General features: G+C 55.4%; 2 protein-coding genes across 2 annotated transcripts; both read right to left on the bottom strand.

Annotated features, from left to right (window-relative positions):
• Positions 1-11,045: 11,045 nt before the first annotated feature.
• Positions 11,046-12,934, bottom strand: EsH8_V_000826 (bZIP transcription factor; the record flags this gene model as incomplete). The annotated part of the gene is made up of 4 exons (XM_083273342.1): positions 11,046-11,935; positions 12,001-12,303; positions 12,370-12,636; positions 12,799-12,934. 4 exons carry the CDS (start codon positions 12,932-12,934, stop codon positions 11,046-11,048), a joined length of 1,596 nt encoding a protein of 531 aa, XP_083126057.1.
• Positions 12,935-18,767: 5,833 nt separating this feature from the next.
• On the bottom strand, positions 18,768-20,204 carry EsH8_V_000825 (pseudouridine synthase; the record flags this gene model as incomplete). The annotated part of the gene is made up of 1 exon (XM_083273341.1): positions 18,768-20,204. One exon carries the CDS (start codon positions 20,202-20,204, stop codon positions 18,768-18,770), a length of 1,437 nt encoding a protein of 478 aa, XP_083126056.1.
• Between the last annotated feature and the right edge of the window lie 662 nt (positions 20,205-20,866).

Here is a 20,866-nt window from a genome sequence, read left to right as displayed (position 1 = left end):
GATATGTATGAGGTGGCACCGGCCAAAGAAAGAAAGAAGCCAACCAAGCACAAACCAGGCCTAGCTGTCTGTAGACGCTATGATACTTGTTAGATTCACTCCATGTCGGCCCATTAGTTTGCAAACAATACCAGGCGAGGCGTGCGAGGGCGTTGCCTCCAGCTCGTGGTAGTGTTGTAAGGCTCGAGATACGTTTTTGCCGTGACCATGAGACGTGCGTTGTAGCCACGTGTCGCGGGCAGCGCTATCTGCCAAAAGTCTATATTGAAGCCATCACAAACCCGAGCCTCCTGTCTCATATGTTTCCTGCATCAGATTCTGCGCGGTGCTGACTCGCAAGAAAGAGAGAGAGGGGGGAAGCACTCATTCTCGTTTACTTCTGAGTGGTGTGGTGTGGTTCGGTGTGCATGAACCAGGCGGTGGACTACGGGTGCAAGATTACTGGGCGGTATCTTGAATGGTAATCTGCAAAAAGGTAGCGAGAGGAAAAGAACGGGAGGGGGAGATTTGGTCATGCTCCCGGCCTCATGCGCTTGACGATGCTGGCGTTAGTGTAGTTGTGCCGCCAACCAACCTGCATAGCATCATAGCACTGCCATTACGCCTTGTACAGCTCTCCCATTCGCACCAAGGAAGCCCGGGGTAACCCTTCACTTATCCATCATGATGGTCCGGTTCAGAAGCAATCGTTGACTGAATGAAGCTGTGACAGATAAGAGCAGCAGTAGGTGAAGGGGGGAGGCGACGGGTAGCGGAAAAAGGAAGCGTGGTTCCTCAGGGGTTGTCCGTAGCCTGCAAATGAGGCGTGGCGGCGGCGGTCAGCGGTTTAGCATTGGACGGAGGGCGCTTTGGTCAACCATCACAGGGTCCAGTTCGAGCCTTGGAGCCTTGGAGCCTTGGGGAGGTGAGGTGAGGGGAAAGCAGAGGGTCGTGGCTTGGATAGACGTTGGAGGCTGGGGCGGGGGCGTATAGGGCGTAATGGACGGTACGAGTCCTTATGGAACGTCAAACAAAGCGCAGGGATGACGCTAGGATAGGGAGAAGTCGGGCGAACGCTCTGAAGTGAGCCGACTCCGGCAAGGTGAGGCTGTCTTGACCATTGTGCCTTGGGCGCAACGAGGCAACGGATGCTTGGATGGTGAAGCTAAAACGGTCCATGTTGGGCAAGGTTTGTCCAAGGTAAGGGAGATACGGCAGGGATGCGCAACGTCCATTGCACGTGTCGTCGCAACGATGGACGGTAGGTAGGGATTTAGTGTGGCCGCCGACAGGAGGTGATCAAACGTTGATGGGGCGAGGTGCTATCCGACTAAACGTACGTTCCCGTCCATATCCATATCCAGGTCCAGGTCCAGGGTTGAGAAGTTGAAGGTGCCGAGGACATCCGACTGGAGGTTGGTTACCTATTGTTGTGTTTTCCCGGCCAAATTACTTTGCACTGCGAGTGTATAGAGTGTGTCGAGGGAATATGTGGTGGGATGGAGAGCTGGGAGATGGTGTAAGGGGCGGGTGCCAAGACCGGTCAACCTCGCCGGGGAGTGCTAAAGAACGGATGCTTTAGTGCAAGACGGGACGGGAATGGCGGGAGAAGCACAGCGAGGAGTAACCCGGTGGGGGGTCAGGTGGAAGAAGAAGCTTCCGTCCCTTGGAGTCGCAGTGGAAGATAAGCTACAGGGAAAAGGAAAAGCGACGAGAGATGAGGTAGAGAGAGGGAAGGGGGGCAGCTCTCGGGCAGGGTATATCCAGGCTGAAGATAGGTGGTATACGACGATGCATAGCATGTACAGGTACGGGAAGGGGACTCCAGGGGTCCGGGGGCAGGCAGCACACAGCAAGGCTACTAGTACCAATTACATGGTGTGGTAGGTGGGCTGAGAGGACAAGGAAGGCAAGGCGGGCCAGCCGGGGCCAGCGAGGAGCAGCCATTGATTGCAGGCAGGAAGAGGACGGTGCTGCGCTGGCAACCGGCGTCTGCCCGACTCCGTTTGGAATGGAAAGCTGCGGAGAGCTGTAGCCTGTGTGTGAAGGAGGGCATGCTCGCCGCGTCCCCCGCCTCCCACGCCTCGATGCTCAGACAGAAGAGAAGGGGCCTGGTGGAAGGCAAGGTAAGGGAAGGAAATGCAAAGGTATGGTACTTCGTATGGTTTGGCATCCAGGTTACCTCCATTCATGCTTTCGTTCGGTGCCTGCGTGTTACGGATACCTCACCTTAGGATGGCTGGATACGGAGAGAGCCTCCACAATGCACAACGATAGCGTAGATATGCTGGGAGAGGGTGGGACGAAGGAGGGGCAGAAGAGGGGGGGAAGCATCTTGTTTCTCGAGAACCTCCTGTCTGGTAAAAGAGAGATTACCTGGAGGAGGCGTGGTGTACCCTACAGTGTCTCTTTCTCCCGGACTCTAAGCTGCCTGCATATACCTTGCCGTGCAAATGTCACTGTATCACAAGTGGGTGGATGAGCCCAAAGAGGTGCTCAATCACCACCAAAACATGCATGTATTTACCTCACATTGAAGCCGGGAACCTGGAAGAATTACATCAAACACTGGGACATGGAAGCTGTTGATCTCTGATGCCCCTCTCGCCATCCCTCTCTCTGTCTCTGTCTTAGATGACTCTCTGGCCCAATCAGAGTGGTGGTGGAGCCCACATTCTGCACCTTGTCAAGGAGGCCAAGCAAGATGCATCTGCATTGCATGAGCATTGTCATCTCCCGAATGTACACTACATGCCGCTCTCTGTGACTATCAATGTCCATCCATCTAACTCTCTCCCTCTCTCTCTTCTCGGACGTGGTAAATGTAGACGAATACATGGCCGTATGCCTATCTGCATTTGCGTTTTGCGGGAAACCTCAATGGATCCCGATGCTCCACGCCCCTTCGCAAGTTGACGAGACGTCCCCACCTTTTCAGACAAGGTGCATTGTGAATGGCAGGTAGTGTGCTGACACTAGCTGGCCTCTCCGGCTTTCGCCTGGCGCCAGCAGTCAGCCCTTTCCCCGCTTTTCCCAAAAGTACCGACCGCAAGTACCCGAGGACCACAGGTACTTCTGCCATGGTCCGCTAATTCGACGCCCCAGACCCCTGCCCGCATACAATGGCTGGTCAAAGCCCGTCAGCCAAGACCCTGAAGGGCCAGATCCCTGCAGGCATGTGGTGATCGACCGTGCAGGGACACCGGGGACAGGGGAGACCCCATTTCTTTCCTTTTTCGAAGCTGTCCCAGAAAACGGCAGGATGGGGCTTCCATGGACCCCTGTCCGTTTGTCCGGTCGTGTGTCCCCCCCTCCCCCCACAGTTTTGGCGTTGCGCGCCCGGCGATTGGATTGGACAGACGGTGCCGTGAGCACCACTTCTCAACTCGACCACATGCGACAGGGGGATAGAAGGCCACCAGGGAAAAAAACAGCGAGAGATGGCCCATGGCAGGTATCGCCCGCTATGGCAAGCAAGCCTTGTGCCGTCATCCCTCGCCCAAGCTACAAGCCATGTAGTGTGCTACGGCGATGCAGTACTAGTCGTCGTTGTCGTACCGGTAGTGTAGTGTCCACACTGCTCCTGCATGGCAGGTCCTGTTCCGTTCTGATAAACTATTCGACCTTCTCCCTCACACCCAATGGAAGACACCTACTCGCTACCTTTGCTGTACCCTGCTCCCTACCGTGCCTTGGTTCAACGAGGAGTAGACTGTCTCCGTTGCCTTCGGATGCAAACCTCGTCTTAGTATTGCGTAGCTCGCGACGATCCTTACTCTCTTGTTTCCTATTTCGAGTTACACGTGTCTCTCGACCTCCATAATCAAGCCCAACATGGGCTGATTCCGAGTGCGGTGAGTGTTTGGATGACGACGGGACGTTGGCATGCCGAGCCAACGACCAGCGAGACATGGAACTTGACTTCTAAAGCAACCTAGACTGTCACCCTCTGCCTTTCTAACTCCATCGCCAAACCCTGGCTGGGCAAGACAGGCCAACGCCGAGCAGCCACTACCACTACCACATAGCATGCGCTCCCTCTCTCTCCCCCTCTCAAACCAGAGTCATCAAATGAAGCTGGCTTGATTGGTTCGTGGCGGCGGCGGCCGACTCGACACTCCGTCGTCCACTGTCCCTGCCCGCGGAGGTGATACTCTGGTCTTCCCACCCCTCTATCAGCAGGGCAAACCGCAAATCATGTGATCGCCACGGCCTGATACCCTCTGTCAGACACGCGCCATCCCAGCTAAATGGGCCATCCAGCATGCTTCTTCTTCGGGCCTTCGCAACAATTTGCCACAAACCAAACCCATCTACCACTGGGGGAAAACAAACCCTATTGTCGGACGACGGGCTCGCCGAGATGGATGGTTCAGGCGAGTCCATCAACTTTGTCATGGCAGAGTTGAAGACACATGGCGATCCTGATAGGCCAGGCAAGCTGAGGCGAGAGGAGGGAAAGTGGAAAAGGCGAGGAGGACCAATAGCATCGACTCGGACTGGCATTGGCATTGACAATTGAACAAGGACACCGGTGGAGGTGCCGACTGCAGATTGCAGATTCCCTGGCTCCCCAATGCTTGTTCAGACAGCTCCCTGGCTTTGATGATGCTATCGTCTGCCAATGCCCCCGCCGTTGACGGTGACGGTGGTGGTACTGCTGCTGCTGCTACTGCATGTGCATGTGAGAGGCATCTTGGTTTGTTTCGTCCCCTTGACATGATGAGCCTGGCAACCTGGGTACCCATATCGCATGCACGTAAGAAGACGGTTCCTCAAGGCCTGATTCCGCTTCTCTTTCCCGATTACCGTTACGGATGCGCCGTATCCATCTTTGACACCTGACCCAATGACAGGCCCACGCCCCGGTACTGGCATCGGAGTGATCGATGAAGAAACTGCGGATGGAACCAAAATGCGGATGACGGAAGGCGGGATAGGCGATGCCAGCAAGGCCCCGGGCCTTCTCATCTTGTCATACCTTGCTCGTTTTGATTCTCGCCGTAACGCAATGATGTGCTTCTGGGGGGGGGGGGGCGAACGGTAGACAAGGTACGGGCTGACAGGCAAACCGTCTGGTCGGCTGGAGCTCGGAACAGTGGGGTAGTAGCGTCGTCGGCTTTGGCTGCTGCTGAATGCTGCAATAGTGAAGGTACCGTGGGTGCGCCCCCCCCACATACCATAGTCCCCTCTCTGTCGGGCACTCTGCCAAAGCGCACAACTCCAGTCTGCCTGCCGAGTGGTCGAAACTCAGGTACTTCGTACAACAACAAAAACAACAACAACGAGTGGGTGTACGTACTATTCAGCCTGAGGCACCCAATCGCCTCACCTTGGAGAAAATTCCATCTTCGGCGCTAGAACAACTCTCCTGCATCGGTCCTGCATCGGTCCTGCAACGTCCAGGAGGCTACATTCTGTCGGGTCGGGTACTTTGGACAAGTCTGACCGGCATCTTAGGTTCACGTATGCCGATTCCAGACATTTTTGATACGTGCTGCGATGGTGGTCAGCCAAACCACCTTTATCTCGTAGCCGTTCTTTCTGGAGTGGAACCACCGAGAGCCAATGAGGCACTCACCCATTTACTCTTCCAGATGCAATCCACTGCTCAGTCCGTGCCTTTTTCTCGTCGAGTTCACGCAGACCCTTACCGTCCGGCTTAACTTCGCACTCGCCCGCAGCGACCAGGGCAAAACGTCCTTGCCTTGTGAGGCCAACATTGAGGAAGGGGCTAGGAAAGCGTCACAGGTGCCTGCAAACCCATCAACCCTGCCGCCCTCTCCATACCCCCGGCAAGCAGCCCAAATCTAAACCTCGCCAATCCATTTGAAGGAAAGCCTGTGCTTGGCATGGTAAGGCCGGGGAGTGTGGGAGAGCGTGAGAGGCTGAGAGGGAGGGGGGGGGGGGCGAGAGAGAGAGAGAGAGAGAGGGAGAGACAGAGGGAGAGACAGAGGGAAGGAGAACGCTTGCGCGCTTGTGTTGTGTGTTTGTGTGTGTGGAACACTGATCTTCGACCACTGGTAGTTGCTCGGCAGTTTCCGGCCCATCGGCTCCTTACCCTTCCAGGGAAGGTGAGCCCGGCGTTTTTACATCATCGCGAAAACGCCGGATGCTGAAAGCCTCCGCTACCACCCCAGCTCCCTCCCAGCTCTCCCAGCTCTCAGCTCCAGCCCCAGCTCCAGCCCCAACCAGCGGGGTAGGAGGACACTGCGCTGGGACTCGATGGGATTGGACGAAGTGCTCCCGGCCTTCCTCGACCCTTTGGCCTTCGACCCATGCCCAACCAGGGCACAGCACAACATAGCACAACATAGCACAACACAATACGCCGGCCGGCAGAAGAAGGCGCAGACACAGATAAAGCCTCCTTATCTCCAGTCTGTCGCCTCTGGCGTGGCTTTCCTTGTTGTCGCATTGCCCAAGTCACGATCTAGGGTCGAGCGGCAAGGTTGCTCAGCCGCGAGTTGCTGTTCTACCAGGCTAGCCACCCTGACCGGACCTGACCTTGGGGCACAAGCTGGGCATTGTACTATGTATGAACTCACCCTCCTTCCCAGTCTCAGGGCCGGCAGGGTCCGGGGTGGGGGACGGGTCGATTCAATCTCCAGCAGAGCTCCAAACAGGAAAGGCTCACCTGAAGCCGTGCACCCTTCACCCACATCACACAACTGCGGTATCCGTACTTACCACTGCTTGCAGAGTCTCCGTACACACCCGGTATCCAGAAGATCCATCCCACTGCATCGCCCAGCGCCAACGGCCCATCACAACCATTGTCGGGTCAGCTCAACCTCTCCCCCAGTTTTCAACGTTACATCTCGTCCATGTCCTGTTGCGGGACAAAGTGGGCGATGCGCCAACCCTCCGGCAATATCCTCAAATCTCTCCAAGGCGACCAGGGGGTGGATGGGGGGCCCAAATACACTCACTCACTGATTGCACTAGCCCAGCTGTCGAGAGAGACTGACCAAACGAGCGGGCAAAATGAAACCTTGTCCTCCTTGTAGGGAAGGGGAAGCGGGCGAATGGTCCACCCGCGTCTGCGCCCACTCTTCCCGAGCACACGGGGCGTCCTGATGCCGTTGAACTCTGATGTATCGGTGCGTCCCCGGTTCGGACATGGCCATGCCTAGTCATGTCGGGCTGGTCCCGGCCTGCCCTTTGCAGACCTCAAGGCCCTGTACCGCTTCCAGTACTCGACTGGCTGGCCTGGCCACCATGCTTGAGGTGCCAGTGTCGGGCACATGCTTCAAGGCGACCTTAGCCCTCCCGAGCGGACGAAACCCGCAAGCCAAGCCTCAAATCAGGATAAGCTCCCTTTGGAAATGGTACGTACCCCGTCGTTCTTCTGCAGTAGTGTACGTATCCATCTGCCATCCAGCTCGCTCTCCATGTCAGCAACAGTTCACAGCCATTTAATCTATCGTTAGCGTGCTCGTGTACATCACTTACGTATTCCAAGATGCATGCCTTGGAACACGCCAAACTTTACTTTTCATCAGGTTTTCGATGGCCTGGTGCATCGTGGAAACGGATACACAGCTGCGCAATAGGGGGGGGACGCATCACACGCCGACCCATGGCACCGTCGATTTTGTCGAACGCCGTCGCTGGACTCCTGTTGCCATGCTGCCCGGCTGTCTGGCTGGCTGGGCCAGACCAGTGCCACTCTCGATATGCGACACCTCCAAGACAGCAAGATCGCAAAAATATCTCGAGTGACGCTATCCTCTATCCGTCCCCCGTTCGCCGTTCGACGAGATCGGCCAAGACAGCGACAACCAAACGATCGCTCTGAGGCAGAACCTGTGGAGAGGTGGAGTGCAGTCCAGAGCAATTGCCAGACGGCACCAGCCAGTCAAACGCACTCCCACTTGTCCAACTTGTCTCGCCCCTCCCGAGTCCGAGACCTCCAACGAGCTGGGAGAATATGCTCCTCTTCAAATGACCGCCTCCACAGCCTATCGGCATGGCCCCTCCTCCTCTCTGCCTCCGCCTCCGCTTCCATCTCGTTCTCGTTTCGTGTGACGTGCGACCACCCGCACGCACTCAGACAAGCACGCACAATCGCCGTATGCATTGCTGGCCAAACAGCAACAATGGGAAAGAGGGGGGGGGGGGGGGGGGGGTCCCCTCATGGCTCCAGAGGTACATACATCAATGTTTGATGGACGGGGTCTGCCTGAAGAGGCGCCAGTCCAGAAATGGCGGTCAATTCGTCGGCTGTCACCACCTTTGATTGATCAAGAGTGGCCAGGGCTCCGCAGCATCTTAAGTCTGTCCTGGACAATCTACCTTCTGCAATGGAGACAGTAAATGGAACGCTGCGACATTGCCGCACGCCCAGATACGGAGGGGCCCGGATGTGGTGCGAGAGAGGCTTAACTCGTCCAAGTGGAGGTGCCATTTTGCAGGCGAACCCACCCAACGTCACGGCATATCCCATGTCATTCCTCCCCTCAGCACACGAGCCCAAAACACCCTCACTTCACCTTTTATTTTTTTCCTCAAGGGGGAACATGTCAAGGGGTACTGCGGAAGGGAGAAGATGGGGCGCCAGTGGGATGACCCATATTCGGATCGGCGTCGACGAGGCCCTCCTGGTTGCAATAACGTCTCTCTTGGTGTGCCGTGCGCCTGCCCACACCGGCCTCTCTCATTCTCTCTTCGTTCTAAGACGGTCCCATGTTGCTCTCAAATTAGAATAAGAATGCTGCTAGTGTAGCAGACACCCGCCGACCAGCCCGATGCCCTTCCTCCGTCCCCATCAGCCTTCAGATCAGTGGCGTGTGGTTGGCTTCTCATTGTTTTGCCAAGTCCGAGTGGTTCCTGTCGCTTCCTTCCCATCGGCTATTCCATCGCTTAAGATAGCAGCATGCGCTTAGACGGTTCCCATCTCTCGAGGAAGCGAGGGTGAGGCTCTGGGCTTTCTGTCATATTTTGTTTTCTTCAATGCGGAACCATGACCGAGGACCGGGGAGGGCTCTCTAATTTGGAAACCCGATGAAATTGATTGCAGAATTGATGGATTGATTTGAGTGAGTAATTGGACCAGGGACCATCATTTCTTGCTTGTCTCCTCTCCCCGCAGCAATGCGTGGGACGACAGCTCTCGCACCCCAGTCCCCAATCTGTCTCTTTGGGAAAAGAGGGGGGGTCCAAGCAACGCAAAATGATGGATGCTGCGACCTTTGATTTTTTTTTATTTACCTCTTCGCATCATCCTAAACGCCATGCTCTTCAGGCTTGGCCTCCTCGCCCGCTCAGTCGAGGATGGTTGGGGGTAAGAGCTGTGTATGAGTGTGTGTGGATACGCCCTCTTTTCTCTCTCTTTCTCACCCTCGCCCTTACACACACATACACACACACACACACACTCACACACTCCCCCCCCCCATTTCCGTCCCTCATTACTATTCTTCGGATAAGGAGGCAGGAGGAAATTAGTCGGGACGGAAAGGTGAGGTAGGCAGATGAACGCCAGAGGCGGGCGGCGGGATTCGCGCGGTTTCGTGCGTCTACCATGCGGCAAGGGCGCCTCCCCTTGTTCTGTGACCGGGCTCTCGCGGCCCCCTTGTCCCCCCTCTCTTCTTGTCTTGTCTTGTTTTACCGAATGCGATCCGGGCACTTTTCCCTTTACCGTCCGGCTTGGTCTTTCTACCCTCTCTTGTCGCTGGCCGAGCCTGCCTGGACCCCTGCGTTGTCTACACACTACGTACAAGTCTGGTTCAGTCTGGGCCAGGTCCGATGGGTGGCCGAGTATGTGTGTGTTTTGTGTGTGTATATGTGTGTGACCATCTTAATTAACCCATCTACAAAAGACAAAAGGGTAAACTTGGCGTCTGCGATTGCGGCGCATCGTCATCAAGGGCTCAACCTGCCCGTCCTCTCTCTTTTGCTGTGCGCGTCTCGCTGACTTTACAACAGGGAGAAGCCTTCTTGGCGGTTAGGGATTCGGTACTAGGAGACGAATCCTCTCCAGTGTTGCCAATTGTGTGAAGGAGGGAGTTTACGTGCATTGTGGTAGTTGGGGGGAGTTGTCTGAGGTCTGGCAGGTTAGTTAGGTGGGCAAGGGAAGTAAGCAGCAACCAGCGAAGGTTCAGGCTGCTGCTGCGGTTAGCCGTTTACCCGCTCGTTCCCCCCCTCCCCCCACAAGGTTTGTCCGTCAGCTTGATAATTATGCTTCTGTGCCTTGCCAGAGGTGGATGACAGTTAACGAGCGCAAGCATATGTGATCGATTTGTGTTCTCCATGTCGTTGTCGTCGTTCTCACCCATATTTCATCGTTCGCTCATTTGATATGTGAGCTCATGATTTGCGCACAACGTTGCATCAAGATCTGGATCATGTCGAGTCACAAAGGAAAGCCTCCTTGTTTTGAATTGTTCGTCAATTTTTGGTTTCTTGTGGTTGGATGGACTTTCCAAGCCACTAACTATGGTTAAACATAAAAAAATCCATGTTCACATTCTTTGAATCCGTCCCTGAATGTGATTATCACTTCCCCCCGCCAGCCCTCGCCAAGTCTAAAACCGCCCAATGGCTTTGTTATACCCCTCCAAATTGAGAAAAGCAACTAAAAAAAACCCCCTTCCAATCCTGTAAAGCGCCTCTCTTTCTCCAGGGTTCCCAGTAAACAGAACGAAACAGAAAAGAAAGAAAAGAAAAGAGAAAGAAAAAACCCGCGGTTGTGTGCGGATGCAGGAATCCTCCAACCTGATTCAGATGCACCGGTATCTTGGTAAAAAGTCGTGAGAAAGAAGATAGAACGAAAACCAACCAGACGCGCTCCCCGGCCGCCTTATAAATGCCTCGACAATGAACCAACCCGTTTTTGTTTTTTTTATCTACTACAAAGACCATGCAGGCAAAGTGTGTGAGTGTGAGTGTGAGTGTGTTTTCAAAATGTTAAGGTCCCATCCCATTCCAGCTAGAATGAAACCCCAGTCCGCAACAAGGGGGGAATGGAAGAAAGAGAAAAGCCAAGAAACGAAACAGGGGCTTCGGTATTGGGAAGTATACACAGGTAGGTAAGGGTGTGACCACCAGAGAGACTGCCCACTCTAGGAACCTTCTACGGCCACATAGCCACGAAGTTCGGGGTAACGTCGAACAAAATTCTCATTGAGGCGCCAATTTTCGACGCGCATGGCGTGGGCTGTAAACGTGTCGCTCAGCCACATTTCTCCGGACTGCGGGTCGACCACCAAAGCGTCAATGGGTCGGCACGGCCAATTGATCAGTCTCAGACTAGCCGAGTAAACGGCCTGAAACTCTTCGTTGGCGTACACGTCTTGTCGCTCGATGATGGCGGTGCGCAAAGGGGCCCAGAGTATGAGGTCGACCCACTGAGGATGCGGAACGTTGGTTTGGCAGGGCCTTGGGGTGAGTTCCTGCACAATGGCTGCATATGCTTCGCGGGTTGGATGCACAAGCCAAGCGACAGCTCTTTGGATGACGGCGAAGACGGCGAGGCGCTCAATGACGTTTGTGACGCCTGCTTTGTTAACGAGGGCAGTGATTAGCTCGGCGATAGGATGGTTGATACCGGGCCCCGTGATTGTCGTGGAAGCGGCTCGGTCAAGGTCAACTAGCTGACACCGGGGGGGTTCAGATGTGGGTGAGGTCGGGTGGTACTCGAGGAAATGTTTCACATTGACCCTAGTAGGCCGTAGAAGCGTGTCGATGGGTTTCTTTTGGGACAGTCGGCGGCAGTCCTGAATGAAGCCGACTAAGAGCTGGTCGATTCGACATGTGGGCGGGACAATGAGGGTCGGAATCTCCCAGAGGGTGGTGCCGGGCTGGCGGATCAATGAGCCGACGGTTGCTGGTAGTACACTGGAGTTGGGTATGTATTCCACGACTGCTGGTGATGAAGATACGGCTGATGATGAGACATGGGCACCTGTTGGTGTCCCATTGAGTGGTTGTGGGGGTATCCAGCGTCTAGAAACTGAGTGGTTAGCGTCTCAGAATTGCGTTACAACCCAACCACCGCATGTAGGGAATACCACCCACCAGAGTCGACGTCGTCGTAGTCCATTTTGGACGGGATGCTTCGGGCGTCCATCATTGGCGCGGGGACGCTCGTGGGAATGTATCCTGCGCCGTACTCATCCGTGTTGGCGGATGACGAGGGGCTCGACACGGTTGAAGGCACGGAAACGGGGATGCCTGGGCCCCATGACTCTGACGCATCCGGCATGGGCACGTAAGAGGGGCCGAGTTCTTGCATCACATTGTATTCACCATTTGAAGGGAATGGCGAGGATCTCGGGCTCGAGACGGCTCCGCTGATGGAACTCAGGTTGTCGTCGTATACTGGAGTCGAGTCAGCACGAACCAGAGGCAACCACGCAGAAGTCGAGGCGGCGGAGGCAGCCATACCTGAGTTTGGGTAGGACTGCCCATTGGGAACGCCCACGCTCTCTCTGAGCTTGAACAGTTCCTCTTCAAGGGCCTTGTTCTTGCGCAAAAGCTCCTGGACAGTCTGGCTCTGGTCGCGGGTGCGTTCGGTTTTGAGCTCCTCAAGTTCTCGCTCGAGTCTCTCAATGTGCTCTTTCGTCCTGGCTCGAATGGCTCGCTGGGCTTCTCTGTCATTGGCACGCTTGCGCGCCAGCTGTGAGGGCGTCAAGGTTGATACGCTTCTGGTGCCTGTTGGATGGAGAAGGCGATCAAGTCAACATACTGTTCGTACATAACAACATAACGGGGGGGAGGGTGGTGTTGGGGTAGAAGGAACGGCCAAGGCGACGACGACGACAGACGAGTAGTATCGCAACGGTCGTCGGCGTGCTCAGGGTTGGAAATGCGTACCCTTGCGCTTGGTGGGCTTCGTAGGCTCTGCTGAGGCGGATCGCGTCATGTCGGCGGCGGGATTGTCGTCGTGTTGTGCAACAACGATGGTGGTGACAGGTCTTGTTCGAGTGTTTGCAACGGCAGTATGGGCCATACTCTTTAAGAAGAAGAAGACTAGAGGAGGAGAGCGCGAGGTGTAGTTGTTGTTCGTGTTACAAAGGCAGGGATCAAATGGAGAGGATCAACTGGCAGCAGCATCTGGAGTTATAAGATCTATCGACGACAAGAGAGAAGCAAGAACAGGGCCCCCCAATGCCGGCGGCAAAGTAGTTTCAGGGCAGCTGGAAGCAATGGGTACAGTACGAAAGGTACGTACTTGCATGGGTCCTTGGGGGGTGGGGGGGGGGGGGGGGGGGTGGTACGGAAGAAGGCCAGTGAGTGAGTGAAGTGAGGATTGAAGAGGAAGAGGAGTTGGTGGGTGGAGGGGGCGAGTACGTACCGCTCCAGGGGACTAGCTAGGTAAGGTAGAAAGGTCTGGAGCAGGGGTTCGAGGGATGGATGCATCCGGGCTAAAGCAGCCCAGTCTTGAGGTAAGGACGTGGGTCGCATGGTCAGGGTAGAGGCAGAGGAGGTACAGAGGTACCCGAGTACTTCTGGCGGAGAAATGGGTCAAGTATCGGTGAAGAGACGTAACTTGGCACATGACAGTTGATGTTGGGCACAGACATGGCGCAAATTGCTAATCCACTTCGAGAACAACTTACAGATCTCCCAAGGATGGGCTGGGGTTTGATGGGGGTGACAGGGGTCTGCACAGAACAGGACAGGACGAGCAGGGAACATGGGGGAAGATGGACCAGACAGGCAAGGCAGAGAAAGAGGAGAGAAAGAGAGAGAGAGAGAGAGAGAGAAGGAGGACAGGGCAGGGGGAATGGACAGGGGTGTGTGGGAGGAAAGTGCAGGGCTGGGTACGTACTTACCAAAAAATAAAAAGGCCGTCCCGACGCCAGGTATGTACCTCACCATGGTCATCTACCTACCATTGGTGTGTGGGGGGGGGTAAAAAGTTGAAGGTGACGGAGGAGGGGGGTGCAGTGAGGGACGCTACATCATTAATGTGAGGTGCATCTAGAAGCGACCGAGTACTTTCCTTTACCTTGCCTTAGGTAATGGGATTGGCACAGATATCCGCCCCCCAGGTGCGGTGCTTCACCACCCACCTTTGAGATGCGCTGCTACAGTGCACGTCTAACCATCCCCAAGGTAAGCAAAGCTGCCACGTGCAAGGCACAGGTATGAGAGGGTTTATGGGGGAGAGAAATATGCTACCTTGCAGACCCGATGCCTCGGCTGGTGTGTGTTCGTGTTCTTCAGGCAATCGGCAATACCGGGTCAGTTGTGTTCACTTTGCGTCGCGCATAAGGCGAAGAAGAGGCGCCCTCCCACACGTAGTGGTAGTAGCCAAGGTAGGTGGACACGGTCCTGTCCTGTGATTGTGGCCTTGTGCTGGTTCGAGTTCGAGTTCGAGGACGTCTGCTCTGTGGGGTGGCTTATCCGTAAGAAAGCTAAAAAAGTGCAAGGTAAGGCAAGGTGACGAAAAGCAGCTGGGAAGTGAGTGGTAAGGCGAAGACAAGCCAAGGTTCCTCGAATGGAAAAAAACACCCAGAGGCCTTGTCAGTTCCGCTGTCCTGTATCCATACGATGTACAGATACTGCGTATCAAATCAAACCCCGACGCCTCCTCCCGCACTTGACCTTGCCTGGCCTTCCCATGCCCTGTCCGCCTTATCCATGAAAGCATAGAGGTGGTGAACAGACACTTCCGGCTCGGATTGCAGCGTCGACCTAACGACATGGAACGGGCGAAGGGGGTTGCAAGGCGGGTGAGGGGGTTGCAAGGCGGGTGAGAGGCCTGCAAAACCAGTAATAGCAGCAGCAGCAACTGCCCGGTCTTTGCTTGGAATAGTCACACCCATGGCATGGACCGTGACCCTTGGGTGCCCAGGCCGGACGGTAGGGTAATTCAATGCCATGCCGTTCAACCCGTATTGCTCTGAAAGGCGGGAAAAGACCAGGTGATTTGGCTGGGCTTGGCCAGGCTATACATCAAAAAGGGAAGGCAACGAAACGCAACGCGCCATACAGTGTTGCCAGCCCTGGCAGGGCTAGCAACCCCCCCCCCTAAGCCTCAACTCTGCTCGAGGCTCAGCAGTGCATTCGCTACTGCATGCCCAGGAACTCTTCGGCCACCCTCCGACGACCGGGGGGCAACAATATGACGAAATGCTTGCTGTGCCCCTTGTCCTTTAGAAGAGCGGCACCAAACGTCACGGAATGGCCAACATTTCACAGGTGTGGCCGCGGTCGGGCATTGAGCGCCCAGGGATGCTAGCAATCGCGGAAACAGCATGTGTTGGTGAGGGTGGGTGAGAAGAAAGGAAGAGAGAGAAGGTGAGAAGAGTAATATGGATTCGGGATGTCGATGTGGATGTGGGTGCTTGCGCGCGGGCGGGCGAAATTGAGGAGAAGAAGCACCGACCTCAGTTCTAATTGTGAGGTCAGCGTCAAGGTGATGAACGTGAGGTAAGGTGAACTTAGCCGTAGGCCCTGAGGTAAACCGTGCAAAAGGTGGAGAAGCCCAGAGAATACGTACTCCCTTGCGGGAAATAAACTTTACGCTATATCTCAATTCGTAGTAGCGTGGTGGTCTCCGATACGCGGCCCAGCAGCGAGCGAGAGAGAAAAAGTGGCAATGTAAGGAATTGACCAGGGATCGTGCCAGTGAGCTAAGGCAGTGAAGGAAGGGCTTCCAGGATGCTCCCATCGCGGTACGTACCCGACTGCCGTGAACTATCTCCTTAGCTCCATGCACGAGAAACCTGCTCCCACTCGCTGCTCTGGCGGCGGCCAGTCCGACCAATGCCCTTTCTCACACCACCCGCCCGCACACGCTTGCGGTCTGTCTGGACAATCTGTGAGGCACAGGGTGGCTGGAAGGGGTGTGCTGTGTGTGTGCTGTGTGTGTGAGTGTGTGAGAGCAGCTGCGGAAGAGAAGGCCTCACGCTTGCTCTCCGTGCATCGCTGTCTCGCACTTGAAATGATGTAGGAGCAGGGGCATTTCATTAACGCTCGGCATGGTGTGAGGATCCATCCAGCCAGTGTCCGTCGTCGCCCCCTTCCCAAGGGAAGTGGGAGTGGTGCGATTGAACTACGAGAATAGTATGGGAGCCGTTTGCCAAATGGCCCATTCCAATCGGGAACCCTACCTAAAGTCCCCTAGCCCGACGACCACGTCTGTTGAGATTGGACGGCTGGATTCGCAACAAGGAACGGCGGCGCCTAGTGTGCTTCATCGTCTTCTATTCTGAGGCCTTCTAGCACGTTGCAGCAATGTGAAAAAAGTGACTGGACCGCGGCCGCGGCGGTTTCAATGGCATGTTCGGCCCAGCCAACGCAGAAGCGAGAGGCCTTCTAGCCCCCGGCCAGAAACATTGAAGTGCCAGCCGCTCTGTGCCATTGCAGGAGAGGAGGGAGGCATCACCGGCAACCAACTATCTGGCTTAACCGCACGCTTGTTTGACGGTCAGCTCTCCGACTAGCTACGCCTTGGTGACAATTCATCAACGGTCGAGAAGGTCGCTGCAGCTAGAACACCCGGTCATCGGGCCCAAACTGCGCTTGGCCTAGACATCTCGGCGGCTCGGCCGATTTGGAGGCCCTTCCCCTCCTTCTTTCTTTCTTTTGTATCTTTCTCTCGCTCTGTAGCCGCGTCAGTTCGCCCACTGGAACGGAACGGCATCTTCGGGTTCCTTTGTACGTAAACACAAAACCAGAGTAAACCTTTTGAGATCGCGACACCGCCTTCGATGGCCACCGGCATAGACATCATCATTGATAGGCGCTGCTTGTGTGACCAAAGGGCGTAGGTTTCGTTCCGATGGGACGGGTTTCGTTCCGGGCTGTTCAATCCCGCAGGAAGCCACCTGCTGGACTGCCGTTGCTAATCTGTTCCGCCAATTGCTTTTTCCTGCGTGTCGGAATGCATGGTCATGATGGGTTATGCATATTACACCCTTGTCTTTGGTCTCTCTCTTCTCGATCGCTGTGAGCAGAATGAGCACGGCCGGGAGAAATTTCAGTCGGATACTGCCCGCCCTGCTGCGGGAAGGGCACGGCATCCTGTCTCACTTCAGATTCACGTCACACCCTCATGACCGAGCCAACAATGATTCAGCGTAGTCAGCAGCTCGCAAAAACATTCGCTTGAGATGTGGTAGGCGGTAAGGAGTATGTGTGTCCTCGCAGGATTGGTATGCAAGATCGCAACCGAATGCCTGTCCCGGCAGCCAGCGCGAGATCGCCACTGTCAACGCCAGCTGGGCTGAAGTCCGCACGTGTGCTGTGTCGCCTCTGTCCCTCGTTATTTTGTTTCCCGTGTGACTTGATTGCTGTGTGCGCAGGTGCTGGATAGCAATGCGCCGGCATTTCTCTGACAACGTGGTTGGTTTCTCGAACTCTCATGGCTTCTTTCTGCGTTCCGCACTGCATCGAACGGTCGGGTTTGCCCCGTCATCGTCTTGAAGTATTCGCGGCGGGTGATACTCCTTGAAGTGACTTGCCACCGCGTCGAGGAGGCGACAAGGAAAAGACGAAGCATTTTTTCCGAGCTGAATGTGATTCACAGAGTTTCCAAACTGGCGGGATTGTGGCGTCCGGAGGCTCCTTCCCTCCCTCCCTTTCGATGTCACTGCGCATGTCTGAAGCAGCCTGCATTTCCGTGTCCCTTTCTTGCTCAGCTGTCGCCGAGTGTCCCCAGCTGTAAGTCAGTATCCCTTTCCATCCAATCGCGGGGGAAATGTCCCATTCGGGGGGGCCCAACTCTTTCTTTTCCCCTTCTCCCTGCATCCACCGCTTCCCATCTTCCCGCCGGGTCATCATTTGAGGATCGTGAATTCCAGTATTCTAGTCGTAGTGGGCGCCTCGTCAGGACCTGCCGAGACTCTGCGCATGTTGTTGGCCAGGGGTCGTCGTCGCTTGATGCTATGTCATAGGCGTTCGGTCTGGACGACGAGGGTTTCGGACAAGGCGAAAAGCGTCGAGGACGTCAACAAAGAGGGCACCCGGAATCAGCGATTTTATGAGTTATTTCGGGGAGGGCTGAGTACCGCTGGCCCGGGGTTATGTACCCCCCGTTGAAGGCCGTCTCATCGGCGCAATATCCAATTCGGATTTGTATTTTGTCAATTCTGACTCAGAAAGCCGGTCGCTGTCTGTTTCGTTTCCTCCATTATTGCCCATCAGGGAGTGCAGCAAGGCCAATGAAGCCCCATGAGGGAAAAGGGCCTGCAGCAGGGCCTTTGCCGGCCCAGCTGGAGGGTTGGCCAGGGCAGGGCAGGGCAGCTGAAGAGGAGAATGGCGGAGCGGTCTGGAGGTGGAACACCCTCCAGTCTTGTCTCTAAAGGGGCCAGGTACACCAGCTGGTGAGGTACTTTGCACCTTGGATGCGCCTCACAGAACCACGCTAGCAGCCCAGCGATCACCGCTTTTCCATCCCCATCGACCAATCCTAGACCTTTCCGGCCGGTTCGGATCTCGCTCCGCAACCAAGGCAGGGTCTGTGTCTTGGCATCTCCGGGCCTGTGGTCTGAGTGTGCTGTCGGCAGCGGGTGAGCCCAATCCCTGGAACGATGCGAATCCTTCAAGAATGGGGACGGTGGGCGGCCATTCCGACCAGCGTGCTTCATGTGCATCATCGCACTTCTGTGACCTTGCACATCTCAAAAATACGTTAATGAGGTACCGTGTCTGGCCCTCCAATGCAGCGCAGACAAATTTTAATTGCTTGGGCATTTAAAAATGTTGCAAATGCGGCAGCCCGGGGTATCACGTCGTCTGAAATCCAAGAGAGAAATGGATCGGTGGGTCAATCGGTCCTGAACGGACCGTAGTAAGGTACGTAAGTAATGTCATCGCTGCCACCGATTCCTTCAGGATAGTTCAGGGTTCTCGTCTTTGACTGCCTCCACTAACTCCTCCAGTCCCCCAACCTCCGTTGGCCCGTTCATGCCATCCGGGGGGAGGGCCCATCCGGGCATCGGGCTGGTATAACCCCACGCGCCTCCGGCGTCTTCATACCGCAGACTGTGAAGCCAGAGCGATAACTCGTGCTCGCCAGGATCTGTGTACAGAGGCGTGTCACAAATGTCGCAGTTTTTGCCTGAAAGCTTCTCGGCCCGCCTCTTCTGATACAAGTCCACCATTTCGTCGTGATAGGCCACCGCATCAGCAATATCTTCCTTGCCCATTCGCTCCAAACGCGACATAATGTCTTCGTCCGGGTTTTCGGCCCCATCTGTGTCGTTGTATCCGAGGTTGATGCCCCAAACTCGCTGGTTCGCATACAGAGGGTCGTTCTGGATCGGGTGCCCGACGAATTGCAGATGCACGCGAATTTGATGCGTCCTGCCCGTCAGAGGCAGGCAGCGAACAATGGAGTAACCCTCTTTCTTGATCCATGGCCGGCGTTCCTCTTCCGCGATTTCTTGCGGGGTTTTAGGCCGCTCCGGTTCCGAGTCATTCGGAGTTGCCGGCGGATAGTATGCCAGGCGCTTGAAGACGGTACGGGCTGACTTTCCATTGGCGCGCACTCGGTTTAGTCCTAGCCGCGGTGATATCTGGAGGATAGGTTGGTCGCAAACAACTTCACCGTCGGGAAACTTTCCAGCAACACGTGCCAAGTATTCTTTGCGCACCGTGTGAGCCCTGATTTGAGCGGTGAGCTTAACAGCAGCCTGCGGCGTCTTGCCGATGAATAAGATACCACTGGTGAGTCGGTCCAGACGATGGCATGGGTAAGTCATAAAATGCTCGCCCCTCTCGGCCTTCATTATCTCAATGAGCGAGTTATACTTGTATCTGCCCGCAGGATGTACCGGCACGCCAGAAGGTTTGTTGACAACGACCATTTCATCATCTTCGTGAATAATGCGGATTGGCTCGCCCGTGACAGGGGGTTCATGGCGATGAATAGTGTGGTTCACCAAGTCTCCGTTCTTGACCACATGGTCCGGCCCGACAATCTTCCCACTGACGACGATGGCTCCAGTGACCATGGCTTGCCGGTAGTACTCTAGGGTGCGGTCCCTGAACTCGTCCTCAAAGATGTCGATTAGTTTCCGGCCGCGCCATCGTTCCTTGGCCCAGGTGTGATAGGTGAAGTGATAGGGAGCGACTCTTCGTAGGCCATCTTCGAAATAGTAAGGCCGCGGCCACATGTCGCCAACGGGCGTCGTCAGCACATCGGGCAACTTCTCCGAAGCTTCAGACGACTGCGCATCCAATGGCTTGGCAGCAACGATGGGAGCTGCAGATACAGAAGGCGCAAGCGCCGGCAGCGGCACTGACGCTGTTTGCTCAGAAGTCATGGCAGGCGTCAGAGGTTCCAGTCGGGATGGCAGCCTTGCCCAAGGCGTCACAACACGCCTGAAGGCAGCCAGGATTGAAGAACAAGTCGTGGGTGGCGGAGGTGTGAGGGTGTGCGGAGTGGCGTAAGGTGCTACTCTAAAGCTTTGGCTAGCTTCCAAAGTGCCAGGATTGAGAAATGTCTTGCTGTCTGCCGCCCCTGTAACTTGGGGTTCAAAGGGCTATCAAGACTCGAAAGTACGGCGATGAAATGTATCTGGAAAAGAGTCACAAAATTGTTGGCGGTCAGGCATGGCAGAACTCTGCTGAGGTCAAGTTTACTTTTTGGTGGGGTGCGTAGATTTGAGCTTGCGGTGGGCTGTCAAAGGCGTGATTGGCTCTTCGTAGTTAACCTCGAAGAGCGCTGTGAGGAGGGGACACAAAACACAGCATTCCTACCTAACGGATACCTAAGTTCTCTACTTAATTAGCCCACTAGGTAGCGTCCGGAATTGGCCCGCAAATGATCCGGCCAAGCCCACCAATACGGGCTAATTATCCCAAGCAACGCAGCGAGGAATCTCTGCCTCGGTCTGGACGAGAGACTTAGCTTTGGTTCAGATCCTCGGCGCGATTTCTCCGCACGTCTTAGTGGAAAAGTACGAGAGCTTCCTTCGCCTATGTC

The sequence above is a fragment of the Colletotrichum jinshuiense genome, chromosome 5 (genome assembly GCF_051148585.1).
Source record: "Colletotrichum jinshuiense chromosome 5, complete sequence".
Classification (NCBI taxonomy): domain Eukaryota; kingdom Fungi; phylum Ascomycota; class Sordariomycetes; order Glomerellales; family Glomerellaceae; genus Colletotrichum; species Colletotrichum jinshuiense.
This window is presented reverse-complemented; position numbering and strand designations above follow the sequence as displayed.